This window comes from Tenrec ecaudatus, chromosome 17, assembly GCF_050624435.1.
Source record: "Tenrec ecaudatus isolate mTenEca1 chromosome 17, mTenEca1.hap1, whole genome shotgun sequence".
NCBI classification, from domain to species: domain Eukaryota; kingdom Metazoa; phylum Chordata; class Mammalia; order Afrosoricida; family Tenrecidae; genus Tenrec; species Tenrec ecaudatus.
Genome location: NC_134546.1, coordinates 23,389,920 through 23,406,073, shown reverse-complemented (window position 1 = coordinate 23,406,073; position 16,154 = coordinate 23,389,920). Strand labels below are relative to the sequence as shown.

General features: G+C 36.4%; 1 protein-coding gene across 1 annotated transcript in view; it reads left to right on the top strand.

Moving 5' to 3' along the window:
• Window positions 1-16,154, top strand: part of MEMO1 (mediator of cell motility 1) — a 115,124-nt gene that overhangs the window by 61,990 nt on the left and 36,980 nt on the right. Inside the window, exon 5 of the mRNA XM_075535342.1 lies at window positions 1,276-1,387. Coding sequence (XP_075391457.1) covers window positions 1,276-1,387 — 112 coding nt within the window. The remainder of the gene's footprint in view (window positions 1-1,275; window positions 1,388-16,154) is intronic.

Here is a 16,154-nt window from a genome sequence, read left to right as displayed (position 1 = left end):
AAATTAGATGTGTCTCATTTAGTAAATATGTAATGTAAAATATATGTGACTATGGAAAGTAAATATGTTATATGAAAATACTTTAAAGTATTTTTTGACAGTGGTGCTGAATTTTAAATATCTGGACAGTGCAGAGGCAGAGGATAGTGTAACAAATACTTATGTACTCATGATCCAAGAATTGATCAGATTTTTGTTTCCTTTTCCAGAACTTAGTTTACCTCCCCAGAGCTCACCATCTTCATGAACTTGATATAGGTCTTCCAATTCATCAGATTTTATTTTGAGTAGATTAGGTCTGCTTTTCTTCAAGAAATTCTCAATTCCTTTTGTAGGGTGAAAGAATCCTTTGCAAAGGAAATGATCATTTCTCTTTCCTTATTTTTCAGGACTACATTTTCATAGTACAGAGCTTTTTAAGTATCATAGAGTATTAGCAGTTTTATTGTAGAACTAGCCTTACTTCCTGGGATAATTTTCAGAACACACTCTTTTTGAAACCTCAATGGGGCATTATAGTTTTGGATAGCCTACCAGAAAAGGAATGGATAACATTGAAACAGGTACAATTTTATTGGTCTGTGCGCTATGATTAAAAACAACCCTTAAATCATGCCCCTCCCCATCACAAATTTCTCTTGTGTATTTATTTAATTTCGCTATAAAATAACCAGTTTAAGTATAGTTCATGAAAAGGCATTGAGTTAATAGATCATTTTAACCTGCCATGTCATTTTATTGAGTTTATGTTGTTCTCTCATGAGCTTAATTTTGAATTATGAGAAAATTAGCATTCTTAATGGGAAAGGTAGAAACCTGAGATGTGAGATGATAATTCCTTATGTTTCATTTAAAAACAAACAAAAAATCCTCTTCTAAGACTGCATTATTAATCTCATGAGTAAATAGGCCAGTGAGTTTTTCCCTCCATGTTTCAGTAGCAGTTTATGTATTTTGAACTTGCATGTAGTGACTCTAAGTCATGAAAAATACTTAGAGCCAGAAGTGATTTTAGAAATAAAGGCACTAATGAAAAATTTAAATGATTATTTTATATATAACTATGTAACATATACAAATGGTGAATATGCTATTACATATAATTTTATTTTATTTAGGAAAAGACACGTTTTCCTAAATAAAAATAGATGAGAATGTTTTTGTGTTGCTTCTGTCTTTTGCTAAAACATGTACTTTTATATTACTGATTAGAATCTCACAGGCTTAAGGATATACTTTAATACATATGTTTTCATATATTTGAAATCCCTTTAGTTTACGGAGAGCTATGGAAAACAGGAATGTTTGAACGCATGTCTCTGCAGACAGATGAAGATGAACACAGTATCGAAATGCATTTGCCTTATACAGCTAAAGCCATGGAAAGGTATATCGGTTAATGTAAAACATTACAGAAAAATCAAACACTTAAAGTTTTTGGAATGCTCTTAACCTAGAGTAAGAATCATTAGGGGAAAATGGTTAGATCTTAAATTTGAAATGAAATAAAAATGAGATAGAATTTTAAAATGTAGTTTTAAATTAGTTTTGAGTACTTTGCCTATGAAGGTTGAAGGTATAAATTGACATGGTGATTTTATTAGGTAGGAGGAAAAATAAGCCTGAATGTTTTGCCTGCTATTATCCTCAGTATATTTGTATATCTCACACTAATAATTGCATTCTTTTACGTTAGTGCTAATATTTCAAGATTTGGAAATTGCTTGAGAGCATTATTTATGTCAACTTTATACAAAGTACGTGGATCAGGGGAGGAGGACTGAGAGTGAACACAGTCGAGTCGAGTGAGACTAGTGACAGCATCTCTTTGGTCTCTGCTAATAGCTACCATGACATAATGTCCAACACGTAACAGTTAGTGACTTATTTTGATACAATGAAAAGGCAAAACAGAATGCCGCTGGGGCTTGCTTGCTTCTGTTAGAGGTAGCACTCAATTTTTAAAGAACCTGAGTTTTTCCAGCACATTTTAAAAGCGTTTTTTTTTTTGTGTGTGTGTGGTAAAATTAAGCGCCTCAGCAGATATTTGGGTCAGCTTATACTTGAGTATTTACCATTCTTTTTTCTGATTATCTCATCTTTTATATGAACTTAATATTTGTTTCTTCCTAAACATGGTGCATTTATTTCCTAGTAATGTGCCTGCTACATGGTAGGTTCTTAACAAATATTTTTGTTGAAGTGTTTTAATGAACATTACACATTTTAAAATGCTGCTGTTGTTAGCTGATATTCACTGTGAGTAAACAAAACTCACACCTTCTCAAACTAAGATAGATAGCTTTCTCCTCTTACCCTTTGGTTGTTTTCTTTTTAGCCCTAACTGTGTATGTCCCTCTTGGTTTTTACATTTTTCTTGCTGATTTGTCCATTATTGTTGTTTCAAAATTCATTTTTCACTTTTAATTCTATATACAAAGTATTATTTATCTCAAGTCTTTTTGTCTCTTATCCATTTATAGTGAAAACCACGAGGAATTGTATAAACCCAAAGCAGGTTTCAAAGTTCAGAGTGACATTAAATTATGAGCAGTATAAATTTAAGTTAGTTGTATTTCAATGCATTCTAATTTTTTAGAAATTGTTAAATCACAAATCTTGCCTTGGTATAATCAAAATAACCCATTTCCCAGCCAGGTAATAGGTAAGTTTTGTTGTTTGCTGGGATTTTTACATATTTACATGTATATTTGTTTTCTAAATGCAGATTTAACCAGTTGCAATAAAATAGAACAAATAATTTGTCAATAATATTTCAAGAAGTTTTTAAAATAACTTTGTTGTTTTAAAGTGAAATCACCATGTATTGTGGAAATTTTAAGAAATTAACTGCTAAAAATAAAAAAAAATTTCCGCCTCTGCTAAACGACCTGGTTTTATTTGTGCTGTCAGCGGAGACCTGACTCCTGGCAGCCCTGTGTACATCAGAGCCAACATGGCCTACAGCCGCAGCACTGTTCCTGTTATGCATATCACTTCTTAGGGACATATTCTTTAGTTCCCAAATTACATGGCTGTTGTAGTTTTGTACTACTGAGTTGTTTCTAACACATAGAAACTTTATATGATAGCGCCATCTGTCCCCTAATTTAAAAAAATTTACTATTAATTGGGAATTAATACATATGTTCAGTCACGTCAACAGTATTGTACAATTGCTACCACAACCAGTTTCCAAACATTTCCCCCTAATTCTTACTCTTAGCTAGTACTGTGTATTTTGCTTTTGTAGTATTCTCTGAGTTTACTATCAGTTATCTATTAGTAATAAATTACCCCCAAATTTACTGGCTTTAACTTACAGCTGCTTAGTGCTCACAATCTGGGGACAGGATTTGGACAGGGGACACCTTGCTCTGGTCCACAAATGAGGCTAGAGGATCTAAGATGGCCTCACTCGTGTGACTTGGATCTTAGTGCTAGCTTTTACTTGAGGCACCACAGTTAGTTTTCACCTGGTCTGATTTTTTTATCAGCCAGAGCTTTTCTCTGTTCTTGGGCCTTTTTCTAGACTGGGGGCCTGGACTTCTTTACATCATCTCAAACCCAAACCCTCCACCACTGAGTTGATCCCCACTTGTAGCAACCCTATTAATGGGTTCCCAAGCGAATCCTGTTGGTGGGAGCAGAGGGGAGCTAAACCCAAGTGTGTAACTGTTTAAGGCCTGGAGTTGAAACTACATGGTATCATTTACACATTTTCCACAGCAAATCACAAGATCAGATTTAAAGGGAGGAGAAAGAGATCCCTCATCTCAATGGAAGGGGCAGCATGCACATACAAAAATAGAAGGACTTGTCAGCCATCTTGGCAGGAAGTCTTTTGGTGGCTAGTGTACATCTCTGCAGCCTTCAGTGTATACTCCAAGATTCCCCTAAGTGTAGTAAGGCCGTCATGGTCGAAGTCCATTCATTGTCTTATGGTCTGCATCAGGCTATCACATGGATGGACTTCTTGGGTTTGGCTCCTGGACTTGGAAGCCTGCTAAGTAAGACAAGTTGTATGTTCCCTCTCTTCCCCTCCATATGTTCTCCGTGGGTAACTGTGACACAGGTGCAGTTGAATACATTCCCAACGAACTGTAAAAGAATGGATTCATAACACAGTCTCTGGTCTACAGCAATATGGAAATTTAACAAGGGGCCAACCTTTATTAAGGCTTGTTCATGCTTTAATCACAAGTGACATTATAAGTCATTATTTTCTTCAGATTTTGTTTGGGTCTTGCTTTGTTCTCCTAGTTATTATTTTTCCTCTTAACTAAAATATGGGCCTTATTTGCCCCTGAGTAACATTCTGGGCCCATTCCATATGTGTGAGGAAGACCTCCTGGTTGAAGCGCTCGGCTGTGGGGGAGAGGTGTCGGGCTGGGCCCCTCCCCACTGGAGAAAGATGTGGCACGCTCATATAGGGACACATTGAAGCCTTCTTGATTTGAAACTGTTTCTTTTGTTCCAAACTTCATGGAACGCCTAAAAAACATTTGTGAATTTATGTATCAAATTATAAGTATCGTTTATTAGGGAACCATCTGTCACATCTAGTTTTTTTTCTGAGACCTAAAACCAATCTCCCTATACTTTCGACTTCAAGTTGGGGTACTATAAGTGTTTTAAAAGTTCTTTTTTCTTATCTCAGAGAGTTTACAAGTACTGCTTTAAATCTCTCTGAGGTCTCAATAAAAGGTCTTACCTGTACACTCTTGATTTAACACCTGCTTGACTATTAGTGTTTTGGGTCAAGCGTATTACTTACGTGTCTGGGACCACGGTCCTAGTTGTGAAGGCAGGTACTCAGTTTTGGGGATCTGCTGATGTGCAGTATGGGTCACTGTAGTGACATGACAGTTTCCTCTCTGCTCTTCTACTCTCCATAAATAGTCTTTTTTTGCCCTTTCTTCTTCCACTTGCCTTTCAGTCCTAAAAGCCAGTGTGACATGTTTTAAGTTGCAATTACTCCTCACTTATCAGGTACCTTTTTTTGTTGTTACAGGTATTGCTTGTAGCAGAAAAAAATCACCTTCAAATACCTATCACTTTTATTTTAGTTTCCGGACATTGGTAATTTGACCAAGCCATTGTAGACAATTCATGTCTTTCATATATTGGGATCTCCAAATGTTTATTTATATAATATCAGGGACCATTGAAGTGTCTAATTTCTCCAGTCTTGGTTCTTTCTATTTCCCTGTGTGTGCAGTCATCCTTCCAGGCTTGTTTCAGAATAGTAGTTTCTTTCTGTCAGCGGAGTTCTTCACATGGCAGCTCAGGGGAGCAAGAGCACCATGCAGACACTTCCGAGGCCTCTCACCTCTGCCACACTCTGCTGGTCAGAGCAACTTGGAAGGCTGGATTCATGGGCAGAGGCAGACTCTGCTTTCGTTAGGTCGAGTATTAGTAGGAACATTTAGAATTGGGGGAAGTTTTTAGTGGTCTTATATGTGGATAACCTATCATAATATCACTGCAATTCAGTATTTCTGATTGCTTACGTGATGGCTATCTACTCTGCCTGATAATTCTTTGGTCTGTTAGTTCACTGAGTGTAGCTAGTTTTCTGTTTCTCCTATGTGCCTAGCATAGAACCTGATACAACAAAAAGTGTTCAGTAATTAATTGTTGAATGAATCAAAAACATTTGATCTTTCATGGTTGTGTTAAATATTTGTATTAAATGGGATCAAAATGCTTTTCATTTCATGCTGTTTGTATACTCCATTTTATTGTTTTTCCATAGGACTTTCTAGTCTATGTAATGTTTCAATCAAATCTTACACATTTAAATTTTTGCCCAGTTTTTCACTATATTAAACAATCATGATAAGGTTTGTTTTTTAAACCAGATTTCTAAGGTATTTATAATTCTATGTGTTAGCATAGACTTCAAATTATATTCATTTATTAATATTCTTTTTAAAAAATGTTCTTGTTAAAAAAGTCATGAAGTATCCCATAGTCTTTGTCAGGGTAAGCCTATTGACTGGGGTGGGGTGGGATGGGGAATGCATGTACACAGTGTGAAAATGCATAAAATATCATAAAGTAGAAAATAAAATAGTGAAAGCCTTTCCAGAATTCCTCAATGACAGTTGTTTTACTGCCAACAAAATTTTATGTATATACTAGTATATTTACTTACCCATACTAAGGTAAATTAAAAAATAATGCCACTGCATCAAAAGATGCAGTCCTCTATCTACGTCTGTCCACTGCTGATGGTACTGTTTCCATCTCACCTTTCCCGGAAGAATTCTGCAATCTTGGATTTATTCCTTATTAAAAGAACAGTTTTAGCATTGTTGGGGGACTGATCTTTTGTTTCTTTGAATTATTCTTTGAATTTTAGGGTACATAAAGAAGACGGAAGGGGTCCAAGGCAAGCTTTCTGAAGAAAATTCTCTTAGTATCACCCTTGCTTTCCTTCAAGATCAAGTGTATTGTGATGGGAAAAAAAATCCTCTTTGCAGTTCATCTTTGAGGCCTTCCTGACCTTTCTTAAAATACTTGATTCATCTAAAACAACATTCCTTTAAATGTTGCAAAGCCTTTATTATTTGGGAAGCTGTCCATTTAAGTTTTGTTAAAAATTTTATACCAGCCTTGACCTTGAGATTTGCTTTTTCTATGGCATTAACCACCCCCTCCCAGTTTTTTAAGGCCACCCTAACGAATTTTACCCAGATGTACTAAAGAGAGAAGTTGTTTACTTTCATCTAGTGACTGCAGAAACATATTTAAACACACATCATTTATTTGGATAAATCCATGCATATTCTACTAGAACCCTAGTAGAAATGTTTTTATTTAACTTTCCGTCATAGATACGTGCGCACACACATATATATAGGTGTGTACGTATATATAAAATATATATATTTACACATGTGTATATTAAATATGTACATCATGTTTTATATACTTTATTCCATTCCATTTTCATGTATTTTTAATATTTAAATCCCAAATAATTGTTACTATTACCTGTATTTCATAAAGTTTAACATAAGGTTATGTTAAGATATTCAGAAATGTCTATCTTGGAAAAAAAAGTTAATTCTTAAAACAGCAGTGAATCACAACTTGTTCTTTGTAGCTCATTCTTTTATCTTTATTTGTTTATGTAATCCTCACACTTTATTTACAGTGAAAAATTTAATTTTCTCTAATTTATATATAAATTCCCTCTTTGTGATATACAACTCTTGAGTTTTTACAAATGTATGAAGTCATATCCACCACCATTATCTTGACATGGAACAATTCTCCTTTGCTGTAATTATGATTTTGTTTAACAAAATGTAGAGTTAACAGGATGATATATTATCTTTGAGAGTGTTTGAGTGCTAAATATGACCCTGAAAAACTATTATGTTCAATGTAATATTATTATTTTCTTAACCATATAGTAATTTAATATTGCCAGTATTCTGTAACATAGACAACTCAAAAAATACAGTAGTGTATATTCAAATGTGTTTCACATTTTCTGTGAGTTCTGTTCAGCAAAATTCAGTATGTCTAAAATTTGATAAATTTTGGGAAATTATGAAGAATGCTACCCTAATGACACTCATAATATTAATTCTTGGCCTACCTAGACAGTTAAGAAAATCCTGTTTACCCAGTTTGTTAGGCTCAAAGCATTAAAAAAAATTTTTTTGTCCATATTGACTACAGTTTTTATTTTCCAGTATGAGAATCCTACAGTCAGTACTTTTGTAGGACATTAAAATGCTATTGTTTTGCGATATTTAAAACTGATTAAATTAATTAAAATTTCAAAACTAAAATTTTATTTAATTAAAAATAATTTATTGTGGTTTCAGTAAAATTTAACATAGCAAGTTATGGGCCCACTTGACAATTTCTGTATAAGGTGTTCTGTGATATAAGGTACCTTTTTAATAATTTGTCAACATTCTTATTGTGTTCTTAATTTCCAGTACTCTTAGGTTTCTGTTTTAGTTTCTAGTTTCATTTTTGCTTTAGATTAATTGTTGATCTCATATAGATTTTTTTAAAACTAGCTTTACTTGTGGGAAATATCTTTTATTTTGCCTGTGAATCTGTTATTTCACTAAAAGATGACCTCAGGATTGTTTGTTTTTTCCAAGACAGTTTTATTGGGACATGATCCATAATCAACAAGAGTTATACAATCCATAATCAAGAAGAGTTATACAATCATTACCTAAATCAATTTTTGAACATTTTCTTCATATGCTCCTTGTTATTACCTCTCCACCTCCTCTGCCTGAACCCCAGGAAACCATTAATCCAGTCACTGTCTCTCTAGATTCACCCATCCTGGATTTCATATACTGAAAAGCATACAACAACAAAAAAACAAGCAAAAGTTAATAACAATAACAAACTAAAAAGAGAGAAACCTCAATTGAAAAGAAAGTATAGAATATTAAAAACCAGCACAACTTTAAAATGGGTAAGAGGTGTATGGAATGATGAGGTGTTAAATGTTAACCTAGCGGCATCTGCCATTATCCGTTTTCCAGTACCCTCTGGGTATGCTCATCCCTCCTGGTCTAGTTCAGAGGGGTTACTCCGGAGGTTTAGACTACATGCATTCCCCACTCCCCCACCCCCAACTGCTACAACTTTCAAATGGGTCAAAGATCAAGTAAGATGTAACTTTGAAAAAAAACAATTTTGTTGGGACATAATCCACATATCATACAATTTAAAAGTTTTTGTTTATTAACTGCTGGAACTTTTAGATGTGTCCACAGTGGGATCAAATCAGATATTACATTTTAAGGATGTTACATTTTAACCTAACTATATCTAGTATAGTCATCTCTAATAATCTCTTTTTGTTAACAAGGCTATCCATAGCCCTTGGCTATTGACCTTAAAGGACTAATTTTAACTTTTAGAATTAGTGTCTTCTGTTGGTTAAAGTTGAAATTAAACATTTCTTTTTTTTATGGTAATGACTTTTTTGTTTAATAAAAAAGATTCCATAATTAAAATTTTCCCTACATGAATAATGATGAAGGAACTTAGGTACAGAAATTTGCATCATATCTATTTTTAAATATATATTACATATAAATATATATACATATTTACATATATTATGTGTATATGTATATAGTCTAATTTTGAAATGTGTATTTTTATAATTAGGTTTATTACTTTATAGGCTTATCTTCTTTTTTTTCTTAAATTATTTTATTAGGGGCTCATACAACTCTTTTTACAATCCATACATACATCATTTGTGTCCAGCACTTTTTTTTTTTATCCCACCTGTAATTAAACATTTCTTCAGATTACTTTAAACCAGTGCTTCTCAACCTGTGGGTCATGACCCCTTTGGGGGTCAAATGACCCTTTGACAGGGGTTGCCCAGTTCATAACAGTAGCAAAATTACAGTTATGTAGTAGCAATGAAAATGATGTTATGGTTGGGGGGGTGTCACCACACATGAGGAATTGTATGAAAGGGTCGTGGCATTAGGAAGGTTGAGAGCCAGTGCTTTAAAGTACAACTATAACAAAATTTATGAATTGATTTGATGTATTTGTAGGAAACTTTAGAAACAATTACATCTCTGATTTTCTGGTAATTTTAAGATCTTTACATTAGTGATCAGTTCTAAGAGTTCTAGACAATATGAGAAGCCAGGAATATTCCTGACAAAATCCACATCTAAGTACTTACTTAATCTCTTTTAATAATTTTAGTTCAATATAATTAGTATATTGTGCAATTTAATTGTTTAATTACATTAAGAGTTGTGCAGTAATCCCTACAAACAATTTCAGAACATTTTTTCCTCTCCTACTTCTTGTTTTCTTCCCCCCAACTTCCCTTGCCATGCCCTAAGTAAACATGAATCTAGTTCCTATAGCTATAGATGTACCTATCCCAGATTTCATATACAAAACACAAACAGGAAGCGAACAAACAAAACCCAACAATAATGAAACAGAAAGACTTCAATAGAAAAGAAAGCAGAAAACATAAAAATCTTAAACAACTTTAAAATAGATGGAAAGGGAGATCAAGTGATAGGTGTTAGCACTATAGCCCAATTACATCTGCCATAATCAACTGTACCTTACTCTTAGTCTGATAGCAAGACCTCATATCCTGGGACTACTAGGCTCAGAGGGGATTCAACAAGGCTTAATCCATGTGAGGACCCTGCAAATACATTTTCAGCTTCCATAGTTATCCATAGCTTTCTGCAAACCAGGTGCTAATAGTTTTAACTCTTGATACCGCCCCTTCTTCCAATTTGGATTTTATTATTGACAATCTGTGGATCACACAGGCTGGTGTGCTTCTTCTGTGAGTTGACTCTTGCCTTTAGGTGGCTCTAGTTTGAAGACAATCCTTTAAGATCCCAGACTATTCTTTCTGTTGCCTGAGCACCACCTAATTTCTTCACCATACTTGGTGAGAGCATCCATATATATCTTAAGTGATCTTTTCATGAGGGCAAGCATCTCCCAGGGCCATGTTCATTAGAACTAATTTTTCTTAGACCAGGACTTGAATTAGGTATGGCCCCCAAATCCATTCATAGATCTATGGTTTATATATGCCTCTGATTCACTTCCATCATTAGCATTTTATGAATATTTCAGTTCGATATTGGCTCTTCCACTCCCTGTTGCCTAATCCTTCGTTTCCTTTTTCACCAATTTATGCCGCCAGCTTGGGGACTGGAGGTATCTTGAGTAGGTGATCTGTAGAGACTTAACCTTAAGAGTGGTAGGATTCAGAAAATTGAAAGATTGTGATAAGATTACAGAGGCCATAGAAAGCCATTTTAAGGTATCTATCTAGATTTTGTTCTTTGATCAGCGAACAGTTCGTAAAAATTAGGTTACTCGATTAGAACTGGGCTATAATAATACTCTTCCTTGATTGTGTGATTGCAGAATGAAGATGAGTTAGAGTTGCAAAAGACTGGTAGAAATAGTCAAGTCACAGGGGCTTTGAATTAAGGTAGTAATTAGGGGTAGGACACTGAGCAGATCAAAAAGATACTTAGGGTTAGAATCAATAGGGTTTGATAAATATCCCTATCTGGGGGTGTAATTATCATTTGATGAAAACACAAAAGTTTTAAGTCCTGTTAATATTGCTATGATCAGCAATACTAAAGTCAGAAGTAGTGGAAAGCTTAAGACAGAGGGTGTGAGAATCTTGATTTATTGAATAAAATACTGGAATTTCTTTATAAAGGTGAAGCCAAATTGGGCCTATTTTGATACGATTTTTGTAGTTTCAAATAATTGTGTTTCCACAATGAAGCCTAGAGTGGCTTTCTGTTATTAGTTGCTGTCAGATTGCCTCCTTTCATGAGTCGAACGTCTCCCTAGGGTTCTTAGGACTGGGCCTTTGGAAACAGGGCACCAGGCGTCTGGTGGACACTTTGATCAAGAGAACGTGGATCGAGGTGAGAAACTCTCTTTTAAGGAACTACGTAAAGCTCTGCAGTTACAGTTAATTCAGCTCATGTTGCCTTTTCCACCTGTTCTGAGGGTCCTACCGCTCCTTCACATTTAGTGACCCACAGGACTTGAGGCTACTTGGACTCACGGCTGTTTTTTAGTAGAAAGAGTCAGATAAATAGCAACTGGCAAGGGATAAAAAGGTTCAAGAGGCAGAGTCTGTGCTTGAGCAGTTCAGGTGCATCCATTCCCCACTTGCTTCCCAGAGGGATGGCGACATGAAGTGCATTTCTTGTTCTAGCAGCATAACATATGCATAATGTTTCTGTTCAAGGAAGCTTGTTTATATGATTCAAAGTCCAGGACTTGTTGGGGGTAGGTGCTAGTTATATAGGCACTCTGCTTATGTAACTAGCTACAGCTTTCAAATATCCAGACTCCCAAAATAAAAAACAGAAATTACATTATTAATAAAACCCAGGCAAGCTTGCAAGGAAGGATTCAGATCCCAACCAATAAAACAACCTTGTCAAAATGAGGGTTGCTTAACACTGAAAACCATTGTCCCAGAATGCAGTCAAGAGCTAATCATACAAGCACATCCTACTAAAGACAATAGATATGTTGACTTACCCATTCCTCTTTTCTAGTTCAAGTTACAATAATTTATGCATCTTTGTAATTCAATTAATTGCCATCCTGAATCTTACTGTAGCTTAGGTTGCGTGATACCTTAACATTTTACCTTGCCTTCTGATTTTGTTTTCTATCAGGATCTGTAAATATAAGAAATGGTCATAGAAAAATATAGTTTACTGTTATATGGGGTGGGGTTTAGAAAGGTTGTGGGAAAATTTCATTATCTTTAGTTTCCATTTTTCCATGACATTTGTGAAGCCTTTTTGTATAGTTGGGTTATTTTGAGTGGTTTCCATAGCAGATTGTTTTTCCATTTAATTCATACACATTTGGTTTCATATCACTGATGGCAGTTCCCACACTATAGCATCACTTTGCCAATTCCTCCCTGTGTGTCCTGTTTCTGTTCTTCCTTTTATGGGCGCCCTGGCGGTGTAGTGGTTATACATTGGTCTGATAACCACAAGGTTAGTAGTTCAAAACCAAGCCCTGGAGACTTTCTACGAAGAGTTACAGTTTCAGAAACCTATAGGGGTAGTTCTACTCGATCGTACAAGGTTGCTATAAATCAGAATCAACTTGATGGCTGTGAGGTGTTGGTTGTTTTTTATTAACTTGTCTGCACTTTACTAGTATTCCATTTCCTTTATAAACCTGCCTATTAATCAGCTGAAAATCGAGCCACTTTGTATTGAGTCCATTGTTCCATGACAGGAGTGGCTAGGGAAAGAGGATGACTGGTTCCCCTAGAAAGCTATCATCCTATCCACTTGATATTTAACATTCTCCTCTGTTGAAGTCATCCTTTGGTGAGCATTCTTGGAAGATCTAAATGCTTCATGACCTTGGCTCATTCAGAGATAGATGTCTATCTCTATTTTATAGATGTGTCACCAACTTACCATTCGTGTACCTTCCGAGTCCTTGACCATTCAGCGAAATCATTGTTCCAAGCCATGAACCAGCGTATAATTACATATCTGGCCATTTCTCCTTCCACAAAAAAGAGAACCAATACCCCTTGAAATGCTGCCCTTCGGGAGGATTTCCTTTCACCACCATTCTTCAGGAAGACCCGCAGGGATTTGTAGTGCTGTTGCCACGCACGTTTTAAGTGGTGTCTGACTGTCACACAATGGTTTGCCACATTGCCATGAGTTTTCTCTTCCTCACTCAATTTATATTGAACTTTCCCTAGACCATCGCTGCAGACTGCGAGAGGGAGGTAAGGCGACAAGAGTGTAGACTCTGGTCCAGTTCCTCTGAAACTTGCTGTTGTACTCACACCTAATCTCACATATGCTTGGTAAGCGTGCTAATTTAGCATATGATGGGGAACCACCCTCCCAAAATGGAATTTTTTCCCCAAAAGCTATGTATTTAAATTTTTTTTTACAAAACCTTATCACCTTCAAATTACTCTCCATTACACTTAATACATTTGTCATATCTGCAATTCCATTCTTGGGAACATTTTTCAAACTCATCTGCTTCGATGGCTGACAACAGCTCCCTTACTCTCTCTTCACCTCTTCTGTGATATCAAATCGTTGTCCTTTCATGTCCCTCTTCATTTACAAAAACAAAAAAGTTGCACAGGTGAGGTCAGGTGAGTAGAGTGCATAGGGGCAAGAAAGGCATGCGGTTAATTATTGCCAAAAATAGAGGCACTGAGATGGCAGCAGAAGCAGGTCCATTATTGTGGAGGCAAAACCAGTAAGTACCCTGTCTGCCACAAATCAGACTTCTTTTTTTAAAAAAATTGTTTTATTGGGGGCTCGTACAACTCTTACTACAATCCATACATACATTCATTGTGTCAAGCACAATTTGTACATTTGTTGCCGTCATCATTCTCAAAACATTTTCTTTCTACTTGAGCCCTTAGTTTCAGCTTATCCCCCCCCCTACCCAGCCCCCCCCCCACGAACCCTTGATAATTTATAAATTATTAGGTTTTCATGTCTTACACTGACCACTGTTTCCCTTCACCCACTTTTATGTTGTCCCTCCCCCCTGGGAGGGGGTTTTATGTAGATCATCTCCTGTAAATTGGATGTCCAGTTGCTTACAGATGGGCTTTGGGTTTTCTCTCCTCACTCACCCTCATTCACAATGATAAGATTTTTTGTTCTGGGTCTTTGATGTCTGATACCTGATCCCATTGACACCTCATAATCACACAGGCTGGTGTGCTTCTTCCATGTGGCCTTTGTTGCTTCTCAACTAAATGGCTGTTTGTTTATCTTCAAGCCTTTAAGATCCCAGACGCCATATGTTTTGATAGCTGGGCACCATCAGCTTTCTTCACCACATTTGCTTATGTACCCACTTTGTCTTCAGCGATCGTTTCGGGAAGGTGAATCTCATGGAATGCCAAGTTATTAGAACAAAGTGTTCTTGCATTGAGGGAGTCCTTGAGTAGAGGCCCAAATTGGGGCTTTTTTGTTACACACTGTTATGCAATCTTTTCAGAACCTCTAAATGGAAAGCATGATTAACAGTATGACCTGGTGAAACAAACTCCAAATGCATTACGAGTCGACATTTTCATCTGTTAGGTAAGTTAATGGACACTGGAATGAAGCTTGTCATAATTAACATTTCACTTTTTTGTGAAACAAGAAAACTGGAACCCTTGCGTTTTCCCATAGTGTTGTCCTTGTAAACTGTGTTCAACATCGCAACAGTTTTTGCGGTATTTTCCAAGCAGGAAACGATTTACAGCTGCACACTATTCTTTTAAATCAGCCATCACAAAAACACATGTTCCAGCAAAACTGCTTTTATGAAAACATTCACTGTGAGCAGCGAGAACCTACCCACGTGATGCCACTGGATGTGCTAACGTTGAGTTCCTCGATGTTCGTCCAGTGGGAAAAATGCACACTGTGAAAGCCCCGCCTAGAGCGGAGCTTCTCATCCCCATTTTTTGGGGGGAGGGCTAGTACCCCCTTGTATGTCCATCTTTAGAACTGATTTCATTCGTACACATTCTTCATAATGGATAGCTCGGTCTGCATGGTGGCTTCTTGATGACCTAGCTTGAAACATCTAATCTTTATTAACATCCAGTAAGAAGCCAAAAGGTGTTTCTCAAAAGGAGAGTACTTATCTTTAGAGGACAGCAGGGCTTGGTTCTACAATCCTAAGGGTCGGTATTGCATTTACCTGCCACAAGTCCAATCAGTATCTCTGTCTGCCAAAGGAAATTCACTGCCATTAAGTTGATGCAACTCCGATCAACCTTGTAGGACAGGGTAGAATTGCCCCTGTGAGTTTCTGAGACTAACTTTTAATGGGAGTAAAAAGCTCCGCCTTTCTCCTTCAAAGTCGCTCATGATTTGGAACTGCTGGCCTTGCGGATTGCCTCTGAATTCCTTTCATGATGTTCTGCTTCTATGCTGGCTTCCATAATTGATTGCACTGGTCACACAGAACTCAACAGTACCCACAGGTTTTATTAGGGAAGTGATTTTGTTACTGCAGCAGAGTGAAATTTCTTAATATGGCTCTTCTACCCAAATCTCTGTAACTCCCACCAAATAACTGGATACATTGGTACAAACAACGCTTGTAGGACACCAATAGAAGGGACTGGCCAGTTTTCATGGCCATTCTTCTGGTTATAAAGAATGAGTCTCTTTTAAGTAAAGAGGAAAGAGGGAAATCCTGAGGCCCTTGGGAAAGCATGTATAAGATCTCTGTGTGAAATGGTGGAGGCTGCCTTGACCAGAATTATCCTTATCTGTCTCGAGACTATGGAACTGTAGGATAGAAGACAGAGGGACTGACTTCTTTGGCCCATGGAGACATAGGTCAAGAAACCATGTGACAGAGACTAAGGACTGGACAGAGACTTGGCTGCTGTCTTTGGAGACTAATGACTGCATCCTTAACTGTTTGCTGATCCTGACTTGTAACCAATTGATTTTCTTAATAAACCCCCTTAACTATAAATATTTGTGTGAGTTTTGTGTATTCACTGGAATGAAATTATCAAACCCAGCTAGGTTTGGGGTGCACGCGAGCAATGGTTGGTGTCAGAATAGTTGAAGAAGAAA